Source organism: Rattus norvegicus, chromosome 12 (genome assembly GCF_036323735.1).
Source record: "Rattus norvegicus strain BN/NHsdMcwi chromosome 12, GRCr8, whole genome shotgun sequence".
Lineage (NCBI taxonomy): Eukaryota > Metazoa > Chordata > Mammalia > Rodentia > Muridae > Rattus > Rattus norvegicus.
Genome location: NC_086030.1, coordinates 14,595,046 through 14,616,194, shown reverse-complemented (window position 1 = coordinate 14,616,194; position 21,149 = coordinate 14,595,046). Strand labels below are relative to the sequence as shown.

The 21,149-nt window shown below is 51.8% G+C and overlaps 2 protein-coding genes across 3 annotated transcripts in view; both read left to right on the top strand.

Moving 5' to 3' along the window:
* The window catches only part of Hint1l2 (histidine triad nucleotide binding protein 1 like 2), an 865,401-nt gene that overhangs the window by 31,467 nt on the left and 812,785 nt on the right, over positions 1 to 21,149 (top strand). The gene's annotated exons all lie outside the window — the stretch shown is intronic.
* On the top strand, positions 6,694 to 20,256 carry Arpc1b (actin related protein 2/3 complex, subunit 1B). Of its 2 annotated transcripts, none has more exons than XM_039089713.2 (10): positions 6,694 to 6,799; positions 13,239 to 13,321; positions 14,204 to 14,308; positions 15,063 to 15,285; positions 16,296 to 16,403; positions 17,342 to 17,548; positions 17,649 to 17,724; positions 18,831 to 19,036; positions 19,705 to 19,795; positions 19,928 to 20,256. In XM_039089713.2, exons 2-10 carry the CDS (start codon positions 13,258 to 13,260, stop codon positions 19,964 to 19,966), a joined length of 1,119 nt encoding a protein of 372 aa, XP_038945641.1. In that variant the 5' UTR covers positions 6,694 to 6,799; positions 13,239 to 13,257; the 3' UTR covers positions 19,967 to 20,256. The 2 variants fall into 2 exon arrangements, with proteins under 2 accessions (XP_038945641.1, NP_062162.1); NM_019289.3 differs by having other exon boundaries at positions 6,707 to 6,774.

The following is a 21,149-nucleotide window of genomic DNA, read 5'->3' as shown; positions in this document are numbered from 1 at the left end:
CTTTGTTAATTTAGTTCGTTTTTAGGATCAGGTCCTAGATCTCAGTCCTTAAACTACTCCATCCTCTACAGCCTTTAGCCGGGCATGTAGTGCACACCTACAATCCCAGCACCATAAAGGCTTGCATGAAGACAGGAGGGTTGCAAGTTCAAGGACAAAAACAACATAAACACGCCTCGTGGGGAACAGGGGTATCTACTGATTGGTCTTGGGGCAGTGCATTCTGTCTGCAAAGTTGGTGCCCAGAAACCCTGTACTGGAGAGCGGAGGAGCCATGGAGAGCCCTCCTTCACTCAGAGCAAAGCCAGTCAGAGCGTGCTCTGGGAGGCCATGACCTGTCTAGTCTCTTCCTGTGCCCCATCCATGAGCAGAGAAAAGGGAGCTGCTGCCACCTTGGATTAGAGATTCCTATGCCCAGCCTGAGAGATCCCCACCCTGACTTATATCACATATTATGGGCAGGACTAAGGATCATTCTAGGTACAGATCTAAATGGGTGGCAGATTCACTTAAGGGGCTGAGGCAGGAGGATTGCTGTAACTTTGAGGCTACTCCGGTCTAGGTAGTAGGTTCTAGGCCAGCCAAAACTATCAAGACCCTGTCTACCAACACCAGCATCAAAAGTGAATCCAGAGTAGTATGAGGCCGTCTCTTCCTTCCACTGCGGAACAAGCCAGACAGGCAGTCTTCATATATTTAACTCTTTGAAACCGGTCTTCTGTATCCCAGGCTGGCCTGGAACCTTGGGTTGGAGAGATGGCTCAGAGGTTAAGAGCACTGACTGCTCTTCCAGAGGTCCTGAGTTAATTCCCAGCACCCACATGGTGGCTCACAACCATCTGTAATGGGATCCGATGCCCTCTTCTGGTGTGTCTGAAGACAGTGACAGTGTGCTCATATACATAAAAAAAATAAATCTAAAAAAAAACAAAAAAAGGATGACCTTGTGTGCTTGGATTCCATGTGTGTTAGCTATACATGGCTTATGTGATGCCGAGGTTAGAGTCCAGGCCCTGTGCAAGCCAGGCTGGCACTCTTCCAACTGGGCCTCGGCCCCAGGCCCTGGCAGTGGTTTGCATCCCACTGGGGGCTGGTTAGCAAGCGTCTCCGAGGATGTCACAGTACTTGGCAAAGGCAGCGTCCTTTCTGATGACTCACAGCAAACCTCACTGTCTCCAAGAGAGTTGTAGCAGTCACGCCTGAGTGCTGTCCTGCTGGTCCTGCCTCGGCTGTGCTACAGCATCCTGCCTGCCTGTGCCCCTGCCTTCGGGAACTTCTCTGTAAACACACAAACTTGTGTACTTGAATATGCCAAAACAGGTGCTGACTGCACACAAGACTCTGTACAGCTGGCTTCAGCCCCACTACACTTGACAGCTGACAAAACTCATGTCCCCAAAGAAGGGAGTGAATAACAGAGCCCAGCAGTAACCACTAGGTAGGCTCCCTACAGGGCAAGGATAGAGATGGTCCCGCCTCAGCCTCCTGAGTGTTGGGATTATATACTAGGACCTGGCTGGACCTTTGCAAGGAACAAACTAAGGGCTGGAGAGATGGCTCAGTGGTTAAGAGAACTGACTGCTCTTCCAGAGGTCCTGAGTTCAAATCCCAGCAACCACATGGTGGCTCACAACCATCTGTAATGGGATCCGATGCCCTCTTCTGGTATGTCTGAAGACAGCTACAGTGTACTCATATAAATACAATTAAATATTTTTTTTAAAAAAAGGAACAAACTAAAGGGTATCCACTTTAGACTTGAATTTCACAATTATTGATGGAATAGTCTAAGAAGATGGGCCATGCAGCTGAGGGTCCTTGAGAACTGGGCTGGGATGCCATGGGCTGAGGCTGCTGGTGGACACCCTCCTCTAGACCTTTGACCTCTTTACATAGATGTGGCCTTGGGTGGCCAGAAGTTTTCCTTCTCTCTTGTGAACAGTTATCTGGCTGTGGTCTCTTGGTGTCAGGGTCCCGGTTCTGGCCCTTGCAACAAAGGGGACATTATATCTGGAGTTGCTGGGGAAGATCTCCCACTATTTTGATCAGTCCAGTCAACTGCGTCTGGAAGGCAGCAAGGCTGATTCAGGGGATGGGGGAGGGGGAGCTGAGAATGAACAGCACGTGCTAATGGAAGATGCTGTACTGGCCCCACCTGACTCCCTCCTCAGTGGACTAGATGAGGCTACATTTCGATGCAGCGGAGAGAGAGAGTGGGTCATCTTCATTCACAAGGCACTGTGAGCACATTCCTGGAAGAGACAGAAAGCCATCCAAGGTGGCATCCCCCAAGCCCTCTTCTCCAAAGACTTGCTTCATAAGGACTTGAGATCATAAAGCTCGCTCTCTGTGGTACACCCTGTCAGGATAGTCCCAGCAACCCTGGGAGCCCAAGGCAGGAAGAGTTTGATTTCCGGGTCAGCCTGGGCTATAAAGACCCTGAAGTGGAAGGTGGGGTGTGGGGTGTGGAGAGAACTTTGGAGTCTGAGGTTTCCTTTTGGTGGTAGTTTTTATTGTATTTTTATGTATTTATTTTGTATCAGGGACATGCACACCACAGTGCTCATGTGGAGGTCATAGGACAACTGGCAGAAGACATTACCATCTGAACCACCTTTTCAATGGTCATGACAACTGACAGAAACAAGGGGCTTGGAGAGATGGCTCAGCAATGAAGAGAATTAGCTGCTTTTCCAGAGGACCAGGGTTCAATTCCCAGTACCCACATGGCAGCTCACAACTGTTTGTAACTCCCAATTTCTGGTACCCTCACACAGACATGCATGCAGGCAAAACACCAATGCACGTAAAATGAAAAGTTTAAAAAAAAAAAAAAAAGAAGGAAGAAAGGACCGGGGAAATGGCAGAGTCCTTGTTTTGCTAAGATCCAAGTTTGAGCCCTGAAACCACCAGGAAAAAACAAAAGGCTGATGTGGTGGCACATGCCTTTAATCCTACACAGAGACAGAGGCAGGCCAAGTCTCCATGATGAGTTCCAGAAGAAAGACCCTATCTGGGGGTGTGTTCGGGGATAGGGTGGGGTGCTCATTGGTTAAGATCATTTGCTGCTCTTGCAGAGGACTTGAATTTAACTCCCCGCACCCACATGGTGGCTCTCAACAGTGACTTCAGTTTCAGGGGACCTGATGCCCTCTTCCAACCCCCGAGGGTACTGCATAAACTTGGTGCACATGCATGCAAGCAAAACATCCATACTCATAAAATAAGTAACTAAATCTTTAAAAAAAAAAAAGCTATCTGGCCATGGTGGCACACATTTTTAATCCTAGCACTCAGGAAGCAGGGGCAGGCAGGTCATTGTGAGTCTAGGCCAGCTAGGGCTACACTTGGAGAACCTGCCTCAAAAGTGAAGAAAAGCAGGCATAGGGGCGCGTACCTGTGATCCCAGCACTGGGAGGTGCAATCTGGAGGGTCCTTGGGGTGCAGAGTTCTACCAGCCTGACACACTCAGAGAATTCCAGGCTAGTGAGAAACTCAAATGCACACTCGAATGCATGGTGCACGCACACTCAAATGCACGGTGCATGTGCAGTCAAACTCATGGTGCATGCACACTCAAACACATGGTGCATGCGCACTCAAACGCATCATCTGCTTTGCCCGGTGGTTTCAAAGGTTTCAGTCTGTGGTCGCAGTGAGTGGCAGCATGGAGGGAGGGGTGTGGTGGAGCCCAGATGCTCACCTTACAGCGGCCAGGAAGCAGAGTGAGCAAGTAAGTCAGCACTGCCCACAATGACTGTCTTCTCAAGAGGTTCAAGCTCCTACCATCGCATTCGGCTAAGAACTCAGTGGACTCAGCCTCTTCCGGGGTCAGCATTGTCCTGATCCAATCACACCTACCAGCAGGACAGCAGGAGACCCTTTAAAGGAAGGCTTCAGGAGATGCTTGACATCTGCTATTTCCTCCATGAGGCGGGGTTGGAGGCAGCACCTGAGAAGCCTGACCTCACATCTGTGGAAACTGAGGCAGAGCAAGGGTGACTTGCCTGAGGCTGCACCACAGCTAAGTGGCAGAACCAGGATTCTATTCGTTTTCCTAGCACTATTATCATTCATCTGTTCATTTTATGGATGGCACTGAGTGACTCCCACGGGTGCGTGGCCTCTCTACCAGGGTCTGAGGGTGGGAGAGCCAGTGGCACAAACATGGCCTCAGCACACATGGTGAGTTTTTTCATCCCCTCAGGTCCAATCCCATAGCAGAAAGAAGCAGTGCTTAGAAATTCATTTAAAAAAAAAAAACACAGGCTGGAGAGATGGCTCAGTGGTTAAGAGCACTGACTGCTCTTCCAGAGGTCCTGAGTTCAATTCCCAGCAACCACATGGTGGCTCATAACCATCTGTAATGAGATCTGGTGCCCTCTTCTGGCCTGCAGTCACATATGCAGGCAGAATGCTGTACATAAAATAAATAAATAAATCTTTAAAAAAAAAATCACAAACCAACTTAATAAAGCAGATATGGCTTGAGGCACCCTATAGTGGTAGCACACCTGTTAGAATCTCCCAGTGAGGGGCTGCGGTATGGCTCAGTGGTAGAGCCCCTGCCTAGAATCCCCCAGTGAGGGGCTAGGGGCGTGGCTCAGTGGTAGAGCCCCTGCCTAGAATCCCCCAGTGAGGGGCTGGGGCGTGGCTCAGTGGATGTGTAAGGCTTAGGTTCACACCCACCATCATAAAACAAAACAAAACAAAAAAACCTGGTCCATGAATCTAAACCCTCTTGAAAGGAGTTTGAGCTCAAGCTGACATGAGCTGACCAGCACTCTGCTTTTCTCTGCGGGGTTGACTTGTCTCGTGTTCTGCTCTGAGGACTCCTCTCCTCTCAGGGGCTACCGCCCTTTACTCATACAGTTCATCTCTGAAGTAGCTCACTGCCCAGAGTCCTGGGCTTGGTTTTGCTTGGTTCATCCTTTGAAGACACTGGACCATTTTAGGTCATTAGCCCAGGACAGAGGACTGTAGGACACCACAGGCTTATGGAGTCAGATCACTCAAGGCCTCCCGGGGCCATTGCTGGGCTTTTATAGAGCTGAGCAAGCAGGGACAGATTGCAAGTCAGGGATGCGTTTGTCTCACAGGAAGAAGGCTGCTGGTGCAGATTTTCCAAGCTAAATCCGGCATAGCCAAGGCTACAGATACAGACCTACAGGAGCAGCAAAGTGGGCACGCAGGATCAAGGCTCCTCTGTGTCGGTGGCAGGAGGATGACTCATGACAATCTTACTGAGGCAGGAGAATCACAAGCTCAAGGCCTGCCTGAGTTCAAGTCCAGCCCCCAAAACCTAAGGAGACTTTTCTTTTCTTTTTTTTTTTTTTCCCCCAGAGCCGGGGACCGAACCCAGGGCCTTGCGCTTGCTAGGCAAGCGCTTTACCACTGAGCCAAATCCCCAACCCAAACTTTAGGAGACTTAAGCGAAGGCTGGGGATGTAGCTCAGTGGTAGAGTGCTTGCTGTGTGTGTGCAGGGCCCTGAGTTTGAATCCCAACACCATAAAAAAAATCACTGGCTCAGCGGTTAAGAGCACGGACTTCTCCTCCAGAGGTCCTGAGTTCAAATCCCAGCAACCATATGGCGGCTCACAACCATCTGTAATGAGATCCGATGCCCTCTTTTGGTGTATCTGAAGACAGCTACAGTGTGTGTGTGTGTGTGTGTGTGTGTGTGTGTGTGTGTGTGTACACACTCTAATTCATTATGGCTGGTATGTGTGTGGAAGCAAGAAGATAACCTACCTGAAGGAGTCTATTCTCTCATTCTACTGTGTGAGTTGCTGGGAATTCAGTTCAGGTCCTGAGGCTGGGTGGCAAACACCTTTGCCATCTGAGCTATCTTGCTGGCCCATTTCTTAGTTTTTTTGAGGCAGGCTTTCGTGTAACCCAGGCTGGCCTTCAACTGGCTTAACACAGCCAAAGAAGAACTTGAAGGTCATCTTTCTTCCTCTACCTCCCCAGTGCTGGGATGATAGGTGTCACCATGTCACAGGCACCTCTAAACATACGAGTCACCCTAGAGAAAGCCTTCAGGTCTCGGTGTAAACGAAGCCCGAATCAGTGATACAGGATACTGCTGGGAGTTTAGGAAAGAGCTCTCCTAAGGTGGGAAGCAGAGAAAAAAAAAACTTCAGAAGCACATAACCTGGATGACCTTTGACCCTGGAGCATCACCTGACTCCGGTGGCTGCAAAGCTGTTCAGTAACTCGGAGGGAAGTGTGTGGAATACAGAAGCAAGAAGTCACCTGGAGTGGCCGGTGTCCTTCTTCCTGGACACCAGCGGTTCTGCTATCTTTGGGACACTGAGAGTCAGGGGAACAGCGGCTGGGGTGCACCTAGTGTGTGAGGGGCAGGGCCTGCAGGAGACATTAAGTTGTAGGGTGCCTGCGTGTGGCCTCAAACACCTTTGAATTGTTGGTGGCCCGATCTCGGGCTTCCGCCCTCTAGCTGCTCAGACAGCTCTCCCCTTCTCTTCCGGCCTCAGTTTCCCCATTCAGAGAGTAGTTAGGGGCAACAGCCTGCGCTCTCTGGACGAATCTTGAGCTGAGCTGGACTTAACTGAGGTCCAGGCGGCTTGGTACCCGGAGGGGTGGGCGGGCCCTGGGATCTGGCCACAGCCGCCTGGGTCCCGCCCCCGGTCCCTGCGGGGCTGTGCCCGAAGGCCCCGCCCCCCGCCCACGAGGAAGTGGCTGCGGCGCTGCGCGGGTCTCAGAGCCGGTTCGGCGCGTCGACTGTCCAGAGTCCGCGGCCGAGGAGACCCGAGGTGAGGGACGTGGGGTGGTCACGAGGTGTGTGTGGGATCTGAGGCTACCTAGAAGTCAGGGAACTCGAGCGATGTTCGACGGTGAGGGGGCTGAGGATGAGAGAGGAGTGGAGAGCCGTGTGCATGGGGGCCTGGTGGGGCTCCCGGCGAGGGTGGGGCTGGCGAGGAGATAATGGGGGACCGCGTTCTGGGGATGCGGGGTGCGGTGGGAAGGGTCGCAGAGAGTCCCCGCGCACTCCACGCCATCGAGGCGGCACAGCCCCAGCCCTCGCTCCCCCTCTTCGCTTTCCTGGCCCCGCTTTCCTATCCTCGCGTCCCGAGTTGCCCCGTTACTTTGGGCGCAGGGCCCCACGCCCAGTCACTTCCCCCTTGGTTCGCAGCCTTCCGGGTTGTTGAGACCGGGAAATGAGCTAGCACCCTGCCCCGCCTCACCCTCCCCCCCAGTGACCATGCCCACTCAGCAGGGGTCCAGGTTCCTGGGTCTCACCCGGTCTGGGCGAGTAGACCCGGGCGGCGCGAGGGGCACCCAGCCAGGCCATCCTGGACAGGGCAGGTTTGGTGGGGCCGGCGAGCGGGCAGGAATCCTGAACTGGGAGCCAGCCCAGGTGCTGGCCGTGGAGCTTGTTCCCGGGAGGCAGCTCCAGCCTGGGGCGGTGTAGCTGCTCCTGCTGTTGTGGCTGCTGACGCAGGCGAGCTACCTCGCCTGTGTAGAGCTCAACTTACCTTGCCGGAAAAATGGGGACCTTCCAGATCCGGAGGCTTAGCGGCCAGATGTGGCCAATACACTTGGCAGTGTGCCTGCCTGCCTGCAGACCTCATTTCTGCACTTGGGTGAACCTGGCCTTGTGTGGTGGTGGCGGTAGGGTGGGTTGGTGTCCGAAGCCCTGCGGGGCGACTTGGAGGGAAGTTCAACTTCTTCACGTGGACAATTAAAAAAAAATAGATTTACCAGGTTGGCTTCGACTGTAAGAGAATGTGCGGGGCTGGGAGACCGAGCAGGGCATCATAAAAGCACTGACCGGGGAGCATGAGGGTCTGAGTTTGAATTCCGGGACGTCCATGGCGCTCACACACACACACAAGTGCAAGGCAAAGTTCTGTGTGAATGAAAATTCCTAGTGATTCTCTTTTGCTCTGGGTTGTTTTGTTTTCTAGACAGGGTCTTTCCTCCCCTCCTTCTTTCCCACACCTCCCAGGCTGGCCTTGAACTCTTAGAGCTCTGCCTCCCCAATGCTGAGATTAAAGGTGAACACACACCGGGGGAACTTTTAAATAACAAATAACGTTAACCAGAGTTAATTTTGTTCTGTCTTGGTCCCTGGGCCTCGAATTTATTAGGCAAATGCTCTACCAATGAGCCACACCCTCGGCCTCCCCAGTGGTATGTGGGTTTTTCCAATCTGTCACTCATCCATTAAAAAAGGATTTTCTGTAGTAAAGAATCCCAGAGAGAGGGATTTAAAAGTTTGCTTTTTCAAGTTACTAAGTTCATCCGTGTTATTTTCTCCTTTTAAAGATTTATTCTTACGTGTTGGGTGGCGCGCACACACACACACACACACACACACACACACACACACACACACACACGCACACGAGCACACGAGCACACGAGCCCCAGGGTGGTGGAAATGATACCCCCTGGAGCTAGAGTATTTATTTGGTGGTTGTGGGTTGTGAGCTGCTGGAGTCCCAGGTTCGCTTGCACAGAGCCCTCTTTCCACCCTATGTTCTATCTGTCCTTACACAAGCTAGCACACTGCCCTTCCAAGGCACAGGACAAATGAGGCTCTCTCCACAGCCCTGCCAGCACCGAGTGTTCTGGGTTTTGGAGAAGTTTAATTTTGACTATCAAAACTGCTGTTTTACAGTATTTTGGAATTTATTTTCATCTGTGTTGCTGGATTTGACATTCCCCTCACTCACTCAAGGGCAGCCCAGAGGAGGAAGGGGAGGAGGAGGAGGAACTAGGGGCTTGGAGGGCCGATCACACCACCCAGGCTACCCACAACAGGAAGTTGAGTAAGGCTTAGCACCATAAAGAAGAAAAAGAAAGGGCTGCTGGCTCTGCTCAACTGAACGCCTGAGCTGGGCGGGGACTTCCTGGATTGCCTGTGGAGCCAAGGTTCTTGCTGCAGGGAACTCCTGCCTGGTCTAAGTCTCAGATCCAGCCAAAATGTGGATTCAAGGAAACAGAGCCAAGAAAAGCCAACTGAGAAGGAAGGACCAACAGGCTGTCCCCATTTGGGCCCAGGTTGGGGCCAGGGCAAAGGATGCCCCGCCCGGATGGAGAGTTAGAGGAGTATTTATTTATAACTACATTTATTTATTTGTGTGTGGGGGTGGGGGGAGTGAGAGGGCAAGTTACAAGAGCTGCTTGGTCCCTTGTTTCACTATGTGGGTCCTGGGGATCAAACTCAGGTCACCAGGCTAGGCTGGAAGCTCCCCCTATCTGTCTGTCTGTCTGTCTGTCTGTCTGTCTGTCTGTCTGTCTAATTTATCACAGGTTCTCCGTATGAAGCCCAAGCTGGCTTCAAACTCATGATCCTCCAGCCTCAGCCTTCTGTGTCTTTGATGAGCAGCAGCACACCCTGTTGGAGAGTTGTCAACCCTGTCATGTCGTCCCATGCTCCACACCCCCCCCCCCCAAAAAATAGTGTTTCTCGGTTCATCATCCCTCAATACAGACAGCAGGAGAGTGGAAATCATTCAGCAATGGTCAGGAAGTATTCCTGGAGGGTTGGAGTGTGGCTCAGTGGTAGAGCCCCTGCCTAGAATCCCCCAGTGAGGGGCTGCTGGGGTGTGGCTCAGTGGTAGAGCATCTGCCTAGAATGTAGAAGGCTTTGGGCACCATCCCCAATAGTGTGAAAGAAAGCAAAACAAGAACCCCTCAGTTTATTTTGTATCTGAAGCTGGCCTCAAATTCATGCCTTTCCTGCCTTTCCTGTCTCTAGAGTATAAGGGATTACTGGCACTTGCTAACAGGCACAGTTTAGGAATTTGTGTCTATGGGGCTGTCAGATGGCTCAGTGGTTAAGAGCACTGGCTGCTCTTCCAAAGATCCTGAGTTTATCTCTCGGCAACCACCTGGTGGCTCCCAGCCATCTATAATGGGATCTAGTGCCCTCTTCTGGCATGTGGGTGTACATGCAGACAGAGGTCTCATATACATAAAGTAAGTCTTAAAAAAACAAAGAATTCCTGTCTAAAAAATGTAGGATCATGCTGAAGACCCTAGTCTTTTATGTTTTGGGGCATTCTCAGGATAGAAACCCCAAGTCACTTTGAAGACCCAAAGTGCCCTTGCTAGGAACTTCAAGGGAAACAGACCCTTCCTCAGCCTGACAGACCCACTTCACACTCCCTCCTTTTCCCCTCCCAGCACTGGGTCTCCTGGCAGGGGGTAACCACGCTCTTGGGAGAAGAGTCAGCCCTGTGCTGGCTGGAGATGGCTTGGGGACAGACAGGAAATTTGATTCAGGATCTCTGTTTCCCAGGCAATAATAGGTCAGGAGCAGTCTGGAAGTCTTGCAGTCTCCCTGGGCCATCTCTTTGACAGATGATGAGAGGTCTTAGGGTGGAGCTGAGCAATAGTGTGGATAGGCCCTGGGTCAGATCCCAGCAGTAAAGTAGGTAAATAAAAATCCTCCCTAACTTCCTGTGTGTCAGGATTACAGGTTTGTGTCACTACACCCCACTCCTGGTAGCATTTCTCAGTGGGTGGGTTTGGTTTTTGTTTGTTTTTGAGACAGGATCTCACTGTGTAGCCCTGGCTGTCCATGAACTATATGTAGACCGGCTGGCCTTGCACACACCGAGATCCACCTGCCTCTGTTGTGAGTGCTAAGGCACCCCGAGCAGCATCTGTGTACTTTTTACATTAAGGTGGATGACAGGCAGAGGGTCACACTCCCTGCCCCTCCCCTCTGGGAGGTGGGGAGGGGGCGCTGCCAGTTGGGTTGCTTTTCAGACAGGATGAGATGAGTCTTCCCCTTCCGTTGTCTGCCTCCTATGCTGTCAGCACTCCTGCTAAAGTGTGATTGGCTGGTAGGTGTGTGTGAACCTTTTACATAGTCACCCTATGGCTCTGGTTAGTGTTAGCAGCTTTTTACTGCTTCCATACACAACCTTTAGGTTCACATTGGAGTACTGGGACCAAGCAGAGCTCAGCTGGGCTTTGGAGTGGCTTCTGGCTTGGCTGTGCCCGATGACCTGCTTTATAGATTAGGCTGATTTCAAGCTTCCTCTGTTGATCTTTTCATGTTTTGAGACAGGGTTTCTCTGTGTATCCCTGGCCGTCCTGGAACTCACTCTGTAGACCAGGCTGACCTGGAACCTCAGAGATCCTCCTGCTTCTGCCTCCTGAGTGCTGGGATTAAAGGCTTGCATCTCCTTCTGGGGTGCATGCCTTTGTATAGCCTTTTGTAGTAAAGGGAGCCCTGTAAGACCGATAAAAACACCAGTGATAGTGCTATGATCCAAACTGGAATTCCTTCTAACTTAAAAAAAATTTTTTTAAATTTTTAATTGTGTCTCTCTGTGCACATGTGACTGCAGTGCCTGCAGAGGCCAAGAGAGGGCGCTGGATCCCCCTCAGAGCAAGAGTTAAAGCCGGTTGTGAGGGCACACAGATAGTCCTGGTTTCTGTTGGCACAGGTGTCCTTTGCGTCCCTGTTGTATCTGGAATGGAGGTTTTCACCTCTAAGCAGGAGCTGGACAGGTCTGGGGCGGGGCTTATTGGGGAAGGCACTGTGGAAGGTTCCTGATGCAGCTGAGCCCAGATTCAAAATGGCCAAGGGTGTGGGTCAGAGTGGGGTGTGTGTGTGTGCGCTCGCGCGCATGCGCATGCATGTGTCTAAGTGAAGAGCATATAGGCTGAGGGAACAGCCTGAGCACAGGCCTGAGGCAGGAAGTGTGCCTGTGTGGTTCAGGGTTAGCCTGTGGGGCTGGGGAGGGCATGTCAACGTCTATGTTAATCTTTCATGAACTGTTTTTCTATTTACTTGTATGTGTGTTCATGTATGTACCACACATGCACAGGTTACAGAACAACCTGAGGAAGTCAGGTCTCTCCTCCCATCATGTGGGTCCCGGGGATTGAACTCAGGTTTGGCAGCAAGTGCTTTTGCCCACTGAATACATCCATCTAGCCCGGTAGACTACCCAGTTCCTGATCACCTACGGGCTGTGCAGTGTTGTTGTTTTGTAAGACAGCGTTTCTTGTGGTTCAGACTGGCTTGGATGGAATCCACTCTGTGCTGAAGATGACTTTTTGAATGTATTACTCTCCTGCCTCTGCCTCTTCAGCTTGTGTCAACACAGCTGGTTTGTGTGGTGCTGAGGAGGGTAAGCGCTCTGTCAGCTGAGCTACATTCCCAGCCCTGGTTGGTTTTTTTTTTTTTTTTTTTTTTTTTTTTTGAGACAAGGTCTGGGTAGCCCAGGGTGGCCTCAAATCTTACTCTCCCATTGCTGAATTACAGGCATGTGCTGTCAAGCCCAGCCTAGGAATACCATCCCACTCTGCTCTCTCCACAGCTGGAGATGGGGTCCACTGTTCAGATGGGAAATGGGGTTCAGAGACAACAGGTGAAGTGCTTTGGCTCACACAGCTGGCAGACCGTTCCATGATGTCTCCTCATACTCTGGAAACACGACTCTGGGGGTGGGGTGGGGGTTGGGCAGAACAGGGATGTGGATGAGGAGATTTTGGGTATTTTTGGATGGGTGCCTTAGTGGAGTAAGACTAGAGAGAACGACAGAGAAGAGATCCCAGGTATGAAAGCATGGATTGGAGTGGCTAGGAAGCACATCTGACAGGATGCAGGAGAAGCATGGTGAGTGCCCTGGAGGAGGGGCCTTGTGCTTCAGGTCAGCCAAGGGCCCAGAGGCAGCTCTTTAGCCAGGCAGGGCTGTTGGGAAGAGGGTGTTCCTTTTCAGTCTCAGAGACCTCTAACCTGAGTGTGTAGGGGAGGAAGCTGTGGGAGCCCAGCCTGGCCCCAGAATGCCATCTTACCTGCTTTGCTCAACGCACAGGGTCTGGGAAGGAAGGACCAGGCACTGACTGGCCTAACTGAATTGTGGGTAGGCTCTGCTTTAAGTGGACTAGGGATATTGTTTAATTTTTACACTGTTCTTATATGGGACTGTGTGTGTGTGTGTGTGGGGGGTTACTACACTATGAAGAAACTGAGGCACAGGTGAAGAGTAGCAGGTCTGAGTGGCTCAGGGTCCCAGCCCCTACTCACATAGTGTCATTGCCTGGGGTCCTAAGCTCTGTTCTACCCCAACCTTTTGTTTCCTGCAGCCCAGGATATCTTGGGACACGTGCTGTCTTGGGATGAGGAACACTAGGACTCAAGGAGAGCTTGTAACATACATGACCTGTCGGGAAACCAGGGTGATCAGACTGTTCCTCCCTGCCAAGAGCAGGGCACCAGTGACTTGAATTCTGCCTTCCCCCTTAGGTCCAGGAGACAAGTGACTATGGCTTACCACAGCTTCCTGGTGGAACCCATCAGCTGCCATGCCTGGAACAAGGACCGTACTCGTGAGTACACACTTCTGCGGGGTGGCCTCCAAACTGGGACTGCTTGGGACCTGCTGGGTCCAATAGGGTGACAGGGTAGTGGGACAGCTTTGAGGGGCAGGATGCAGCTAGACTCCACATCTTGGGTCTCTGTTCCTAGTGGTTGCTCCTAGGAGAGGGGTATAGAACTGAGGAGCAGGCAGGTAGAAAGGCAGATGTTGGCATGCTGGGTGGGTCGGTTTAACAGCCTGGGCCTCCTAGATCCACTCAGATGGGTGGTGGTGCACACCTATCATCCCAGAACTCAGGAGACTGAGGCAGGGGGCTTATAAATTTGAGGCCAGGACTGGAGAGATGGCTCAGCAGTTATGAGCAGTGACTACTTTTCCAGAGTTCCTGAGTTCAATTCCCAGCAACCACATGGTGGCTCACAACCATCTGTAGTGGGTTCTGATGCCTTCCTCTGGTGTGTCTGAAGACAAGAGACAGTGTACTCACATACATACATTAAAAAAAAAAAAAGTCTGAGGCCAGCCCGAGCTGCAGCGAGACCTCTTTCCAAAAACAACAAATCGGGCCAGTGAGATGGCTCAGCTTGCCAAGCAAGCCTGAGGAATTTGATCACCAGAACCCACATGGTGGAGGGAAAGAACTCCCGACTGCAAGGTGCCCTCTGACTTGGATTCCCATGCCATGGCACGTGCACATGCACACGCTCGCACACACACACACACGCACACACAAAATGTGAAATACTTAAGAGAGGAATGTCAGAGACAGGGCAATAGGGACTTCTGCTAAGATAGAGCTGTGGGATGGGGTGAGGCTCTAGTGGGGAGCTGAGGTGGGTAGGGTGGGCACCCATGCTGCTGCCTCCTTAGGCTCATGCCTGTCTCCCTGCAGAGATCGCCATCTGCCCCAACAACCACGAGGTGCACATCTACGAGAAGAGCGGTGCCAAGTGGAACAAGGTGCACGAGCTCAAGGAGCACAACGGGCAGGTGACAGGTGGGTGACCACCAGTCCCCCGAGGGGCAAGGGCAGGGCCAGTGTGGCCAGCTCACAGTATTAGTTGGAATAGTCTGGGCTGCAGTGAGAATGCCCGATTCCAGTTGACTTAGGGACCATGAAGATGGCTTAGTGGATAAAGAGGCCAAACTCGAAGATCTGAGTTCCATCCCCAGGACCCCACTCGGTAGGGGTGCAAGTTCCTGCAAGTTGTCCTCTGACATCCACAGACTAGTGTCACGCATAAGGCACTAAGTAAATGGATAAATTCTTAAAGGTGGTAAAGAAATTATGTTGGTGTGCATAACTAAACACTTAGATGTTCAGGAGAGGTCTGATCGACAAGCTTAGCATCAGGAGGTACGGTTCTTACCAGTTTCTTGGCTTTACTTCCAAAATGTTTGGTGTTAGCTGGTGAAGATGGTCAGCGTTCACCCTCCCCCCCCCCCCCCCCACCGCTTGCCCCGAAATAAGCTTTAGTAGGCACCCGTAGAGTGTGAGGGGTGGGGGAGGGGATGCTGCTCAACTGTATAGCAGTAGAGCATTTAAACAGAACCCCCCAGTCAGGGGCAGGAGTTGTGGGCCAACAGTAGAACACCTGCCTAAAATTCTCCAGGGGAACTGGAGGCGTGGATCAGTGGTAAGAACACTTGGTTAGTGTGAGCAAGACCCTGGGCACCACAGTTAAAGATCTGAATGTGGCTACTATAGCTTGAGTGCCTTAAGTCTTACGTCCTCTGACCTGACCCTGCAGGCATCGACTGGGCCCCCGAGAGTAACCGCATTGTGACCTGCGGCACAGACCGCAATGCCTATGTGTGGACGCTGAAGGGCCGCACGTGGAAGCCCACGCTGGTCATCCTTCGGATTAATCGAGCTGCCCGCTGCGTGCGCTGGGCCCCCAATGAGAACAAGTTCGCCGTGGGCAGTGGCTCCCGTGTCATTTCCATCTGTTATTTTGAGCAGGAGAATGACTGGTGGGTGCTTGGTTGGGGCCAGGGAAGGCTGTGGGGGTGGAGGAACCTGGGTTGGGGTGTGGGGGCTCGTGGAGCCCAGAACCACAGACTTCTGTGATGTGAGATCAGAATGTCCTCTGAGCCTTACTGGTGAGGTACAGGTCCTCTCTACTGTTCCTCCACAGCTCTGACTTGGTAATAAAAGGGGCATAGTTACTTCTGGGGACACTACACGGAGCTCTATGCACATGCTGCCACCAGCTTCCTGGCAGCACTGTGAACCGGGCTTGACAGCTACGTGTCAGAGACCACTCATGAACACCCAGCCACATTTTTTTTTTTTAAAGGCGGGGTCTGAATGTAGAGGACCTCAAGCTCAGTGTATAGCCAAGGATGACCTTGAACTTGTGTTCCTCTTGCCACCACCACCCTAGTACTGGGAAGAAGGGTGCACTGCCCACCGTGCCTGCTCTGTGCAGGGCTAAGGATGGAGCCTAAGGCTTCATGCATGCGGCTGAACCATATTCCAAACCCTAGTTTGGTTTTGGTTTTGGTTTTTGGTTTTTGAGGCAGGGTCTTGCTATGTAGCCATGGCTACCCTTGAATTCAATTCTTTTTTTTTTTTTTTTTTTTGGTTCTTTTTTTCGGAGCTGGGGACCGAATCCAGGGCCTTGCGCTTCCTAGGCAAGTGTTCTACCACTGAGCTAAATCCCCAACCCCTCAATTCTCTATTTTTATTTCTGTGTGCCAGACACCTGTCCCACCTGTGTCTTAATCTCCACAGTGAGTTGGAGGACAGGGACCGTTTGGTGTCTGGGAAAACAGAACTTAGATTCCACCCTAACCGTTTAGAAGCACATGATCTTAGGTGGTTGGTAGTGGCAAGGCATTGAGTTCTGACCTCAGAAGGAACCCAGTCTACCACTGCCTGAAGTAGGCTCTCCGTGTCTTACCTGTTGAGCCTACTGTCCCCAGGATGCTGCTGCAGGTCATGTTACACACCTGCCTGCCTTTCTCACCCGTGTGTCTAGGTGGGTGTGCAAACACATCAAAAAGCCCATCCGCTCCACTGTCCTTAGCCTGGACTGGCACCCCAACAACGTGCTCCTGGCTGCAGGCTCCTGTGACTTCAAGTGCAGGTGAGCTGGGCATTGGCTGGGAGGGAGAGCCCTGCCTGGGAGGGAGAGCCCTACCAGACAAAACAGCGGGGCTTGGAGTGGAGGGTGGAGGAGGAGTCCCAAGTCCCTCCTTCTGAACTAGCTCCTGATGGCCAACAAGATGACCTGGGGGCCCCTAAGATATCAGTTTACTCTGCAAATGGTCACCATCCTGGCCTCCTAACACCCCAGGGTTGATGGAGTCCTTGCAAAGTCTCCCCAAGTCCTCCTCCCCTGCCTCCTTCACTCCAGCTGTCCTGATGTCCACTGAAGGAGAACGGTGTGTACTTAATTCCCACTAGCATATGAATGACTAGATAACCTGGACAAAACTCACTTTGTTATTTTTCCACTTCTGACTCTCTCGGCCAGTGAATCCAAATTCCTCCCAGCTCCTGGCAGACTAGGACTCTTCTTCAAGTGTGAATTGTCACTTGGGAAACTGCAGGCAACAGAGACCCCTCTCCTGATCGTGGGCCCAGAGTCTATGTGGTCTCACTAGGCTTTGGGTTTGCGCACACCCGCGGCTTTCATATTCTCGAGATAGTGTCTTGCTGTGTAGCCCAGGCTACCACCTATGATCCTCCATTATAGATGTGCGTTGTGTGGGCCAGGAGGAGGGTGCAGAATTGGAGCACAAGAGGACTAGTCGTAAATAACTGGCCTGCAGGGACACCCTCTGTAAGCATACTAGTTGGGCGGTCAGCTTTCGGGGGAGGATCCTAAGGGACCAGGTCACAAGAAGCTGAGGTAGGAGGCTTCCCATCCCAACCCCATCTCAGGAACAGAGAGCAGAGGCTCAGACTCCATCAAGCTGGAATATGCCAGTCCCTTGCGATCAGGTCTAGGATCCACAGGCTCATGCTGTCTGGCTTCTCAGGCTCCCGCCAACCCCCTCCTCCTTTCACTCTATGTTACAGGATCTTCTCTGCCTATATCAAGGAGGTGGAGGAACGGCCAGCCCCTACACCGTGGGGCTCCAAGATGCCCTTTGGGGAGCTGATGTTTGAATCGAGCAGCAGCTGTGGCTGGGTGCATGGTGTCTGCTTCTCGGCCGGTGGGAGCCGAGTTGCTTGGGTCAGCCATGACAGCACTGTGTGCCTGGTAGATGCTGAGAAGAAGATGGCGTGAGTGTGGGGCCAGAGAGGTGGGGAAAGAAACTACAACTGAAGCCCAGAGCAGGAGGCAGGGAGGGGATGCATGTAGCTGACCCAGTGTCTCTTTCAGCGTGGCAACCCTGGCCTCTGAGACATTACCGCTCCTGGCCATCACCTTCATCACAGAAAATAGTCTCGTGGCAGCGGTAAGTGGCATCTGGGGAGTCAAACCTTCATCCATATAATACACAGACTAGTTTGGGTTATGGGACAGTAACAAAATTCCTATGCTGTATTTTAAGGTCTCACTATGAAGTCTAGGCTGGTCTTCTCTTTCACCTTTACATTCTCCATGCTGGCCTTTAATTCACTTTGTAATGTAGGCCAACCTGTCAGTATTCTGGGTTGCTTGAATGATCAAAGAGATGCCCTGCTGGATGGATATAGGCTTGTCAGCAGCAGGGGCTGATGGGAGATCGCCTCTCAGGAAATGAACTGACTGCTTCCTTGAAGCCCTTTTTGTTACACAAAAGGTACCTTTGCAAGTCAATTTCCACATACCAAAACCTCTTATCTAGGGGCTGTCTTAAAAGACCATCACCTCAGTGGTTCTCGGCCATAGGAGACAGCCTGGTTTGCCAGGCCTGCCTGTGACTAAGTTATGCAAAAGATCTGAGAACCACTCGTTCCTTGTTCTTTCCCTTTCCCCCTCTTCCCCTCTGTCCCTTCTCTCCCCCCTCCCCTCCATGTGCTCATGGCCAGCCTCTACTCCTCTCCTCTTCTACTCTTCTTCTCTCAAACCTTTCCACATTGGAAAAAGAAAAGATCTGAGAATCTTTCAAAAGAACATCATAAGAGCTCAGATAATAATCACTGACAGAAGGCTACCTCCGGGGAAGGGGAGTCTGATGGAAGCTTTGTTTCCAGTTCTTCCACTCTCACAGGTTGCCCTCTGACTTCTACATGACCTATGGCACCTGCACGAGTGTGCGTACCTATGTATGTGTACACACACCCCCCAAATTAAAAAAAAGAAAAAGTTTTAGAGGCAGGCCCCTGGGAATGGACTCAGGGTCACCAAGTGTCCCCAAAGCTACTGTCCCTTCTGTACACTGTTCTGTCACTATGGAGAGCTTGTTTTCTGCTGGAGGATCACCCAGCTGGGGTGAAGGTCTAAGGAGTCCTATACGTACATGAAGTAGATGCAGGCCTTTCTGAGCTGTCCCTACTTGACACATTGAGGGTTGAGGTCCCTTTCTCTCTCAAGTCCCTACCTCACATGATGCTTCAGTGGCATTCGTTCCTTCCTTAGGGCCACGACTGCTTCCCGGTGCTGTTTACCTATGACAACGCTGCGGGGACATTGAGCTTTGGTGGCCGGCTGGATGTGCCCAAGCAGAACTCCCAGCGTGGCCTGACAGCCCGAGAGCGCTTCCAGAACCTCGACAAGAAGGCCAGCTCTGAAGGGGGTGCAGCCACAGGGGCTGGCCTGGATTCACTGCACAAGAACAGCGTCAGGTGCTTCCTCCACAGAGACCCACTTCAGAGGGCTGGGCGGGAGCCAGAGGGAGGTGGGTGGGGCTGCAGAGCACGGTGCTGCAGTGGGGAGGGGACAGGGCAGACCTCCAGGCTGCGTTCCAACAGTAGGAACTTAGCAGTCATCCTGGCTCTACACATCTGGATAGCTAGGGCTTGCCTAGGCACATTGGGGCCTCTAGGATGCAGCCTTCTTGTGGGGTATCTTGCTAGATTCCTTCCCAGTTGAATCAATCAACCTTTTTGGGAAACCCTCCAAAACCCCAAAGCTATCAACCACAGGGATCCACCCCTGTAACTTAGTAGGGAGCATGGACTCTGCTGGTCTTCAGCTAGCTGAGCCTTATGAGGTTTGAGCCAGTGTCTAAACTAAGCCCAGCCTGGGGGTTGTTCTGTCAGTATGTCCTCCTAGACCTTTCTCTAGCCCCCTCTCCCCCAAGCTCAGGACATTAGTGGCACTCTACATTCCCACACATGTCTAGGCCTCGAGTGTCTTGTTCCACAGCTAGGACTGTTTCCCTCACCTGCCACTGTTCCTGCAAGCCTTGTTTCCTGACTAGTGCTACCTCATCTTGGTATTATTTCTCATGGGAGTGGGTCTGGGAGCTCATGGCCAGCGAGCTCGACCCCTAAACCCAGCCTTCTTACAGTCAAATCTCGGTGCTCAGCGGGGGCAAGGCCAAGTGCTCGCAGTTCTGCACCACAGGCATGGACGGTGGCATGAGCATCTGGGATGTGAAGGTAATGTACCCTGGCCTGGCCTGGAGAGTATCTCTTGCCTTTCAGGCTTGCATGCCTTTTTGTGCTGGGGCTGTGGTGGGTGTGAGGTATCTGCAGGACAGCTGAGAACCCGCCTATCCATTCTCCTTGCAGAGCTTGGAGTCAGCCTTGAAGGACCTGAAGATCAGATGAGCTGTGAGGAGTGCTGTCCTCATCCCACATGCTGGGGAGGAGGGAAAGGGGTTGGGGAGGCTAAGGGCTGCTTTGCTGAATGCTTCTAGGGTGTAGTACAGGTCTGCAAAGGGGATGCTCTCTCTCCAAAGAGGGGAAGAGGAAGGTGGGGAACTTTCCTATTTAATGAAAATGTGCCTTTTAAAGAGATGCTTTCATTCATTGCAAACCAAAAACAAGACAAAAAACCCAAAGCACAATGCTGGTCATAAACTGCTTCAAAATGTGGGCTAATAAACATACCAAATGTGGACAGGCCTGCCTTGTCTGATGTCAGGTGGCAGATGGACGGGGGTCTGTCCCGCGGGGGCTTCAGCTGTCAGGACCAGCCTTGAATTTGAGATGCTTCTGTTTCAGGTCACTTGTTAAGTGGTGCGACTCTGATACAAATGGGTACGCATTGCTCTGGACCTTAGTGCTTACCTCTCATTTCTACACTATGATGCAGGAAACTGGTTTCTGGCAAATGCTCATTGGTGTTTGTACAATCCCGTATTTCTATTTTGGTCTGATGCCTTTTGTCTTTGGGTTAGTCTTTATACAGCACCACAACTGACATTTTACAATTACAGCAAAGATCTCCTATGGTGACAACCATCCTTCTGTAGGACAGAAATCACCCAACCAGAAGCATCAAGCCATACAAGCTCCCACTATTAATTCAGCCTAGGCCTCACCAGCACTATACCAAAGGTCATCACATCTATGGCCTCCTCCAAGTGGGCAAAGGCTTCAACAAGCCACGCACAAATGCACACCCCTCTGCCTCCAACCCAAGCAGTACACTTTAGTCGGTGTTAGGAACCTCAATCAGGAACCCTGTCAAGGCACCCCCCACCACTTACATCTCACAAACAACCTTTTTACTATGCCCTAGGGCTAGCAACAAGGTATTGCTAGAAACCTATTACCTTCCTCATTCTGGAGCCAACCTTAAATCTGGGTAGCTTGCAGGATCCCTCCAGAGGCTAGGCTATCAGTTAGGGTCAGGCCCAAAGGCCTGTGGTAGCAGTCACTAGAAAATGAACTTAAATGTCACCTCTGCCTCTAAGTCATGCTTGAGTCTTTGCCAGCCATACCTGTATTTGACCCTGACATATCCAGACTCTTAAGTCCCACGACCTCTTAGGAAGCACAAAGGAGA

Bases quoted from the DNA above. Each gene is read 5' to 3' on its own strand.
- Arpc1b (XM_039089713.2), top strand. From the start codon at position 13,258: ATGGCTTACCACAGCTTCCTGGTGGAACCCATCAGCTGCCATGCCTGG. The intron at 15,286-16,295 runs GTGGGTGCTTGG...CCGTGTGTCTAG, and splicing joins TTTGAGCAGGAGAATGACTG to GTGGGTGTGCAAACACATCA. The intron at 17,549-17,648 runs GTGAGTGTGGGG...TGTCTCTTTCAG, and splicing joins GATGCTGAGAAGAAGATGGC to CGTGGCAACCCTGGCCTCTG.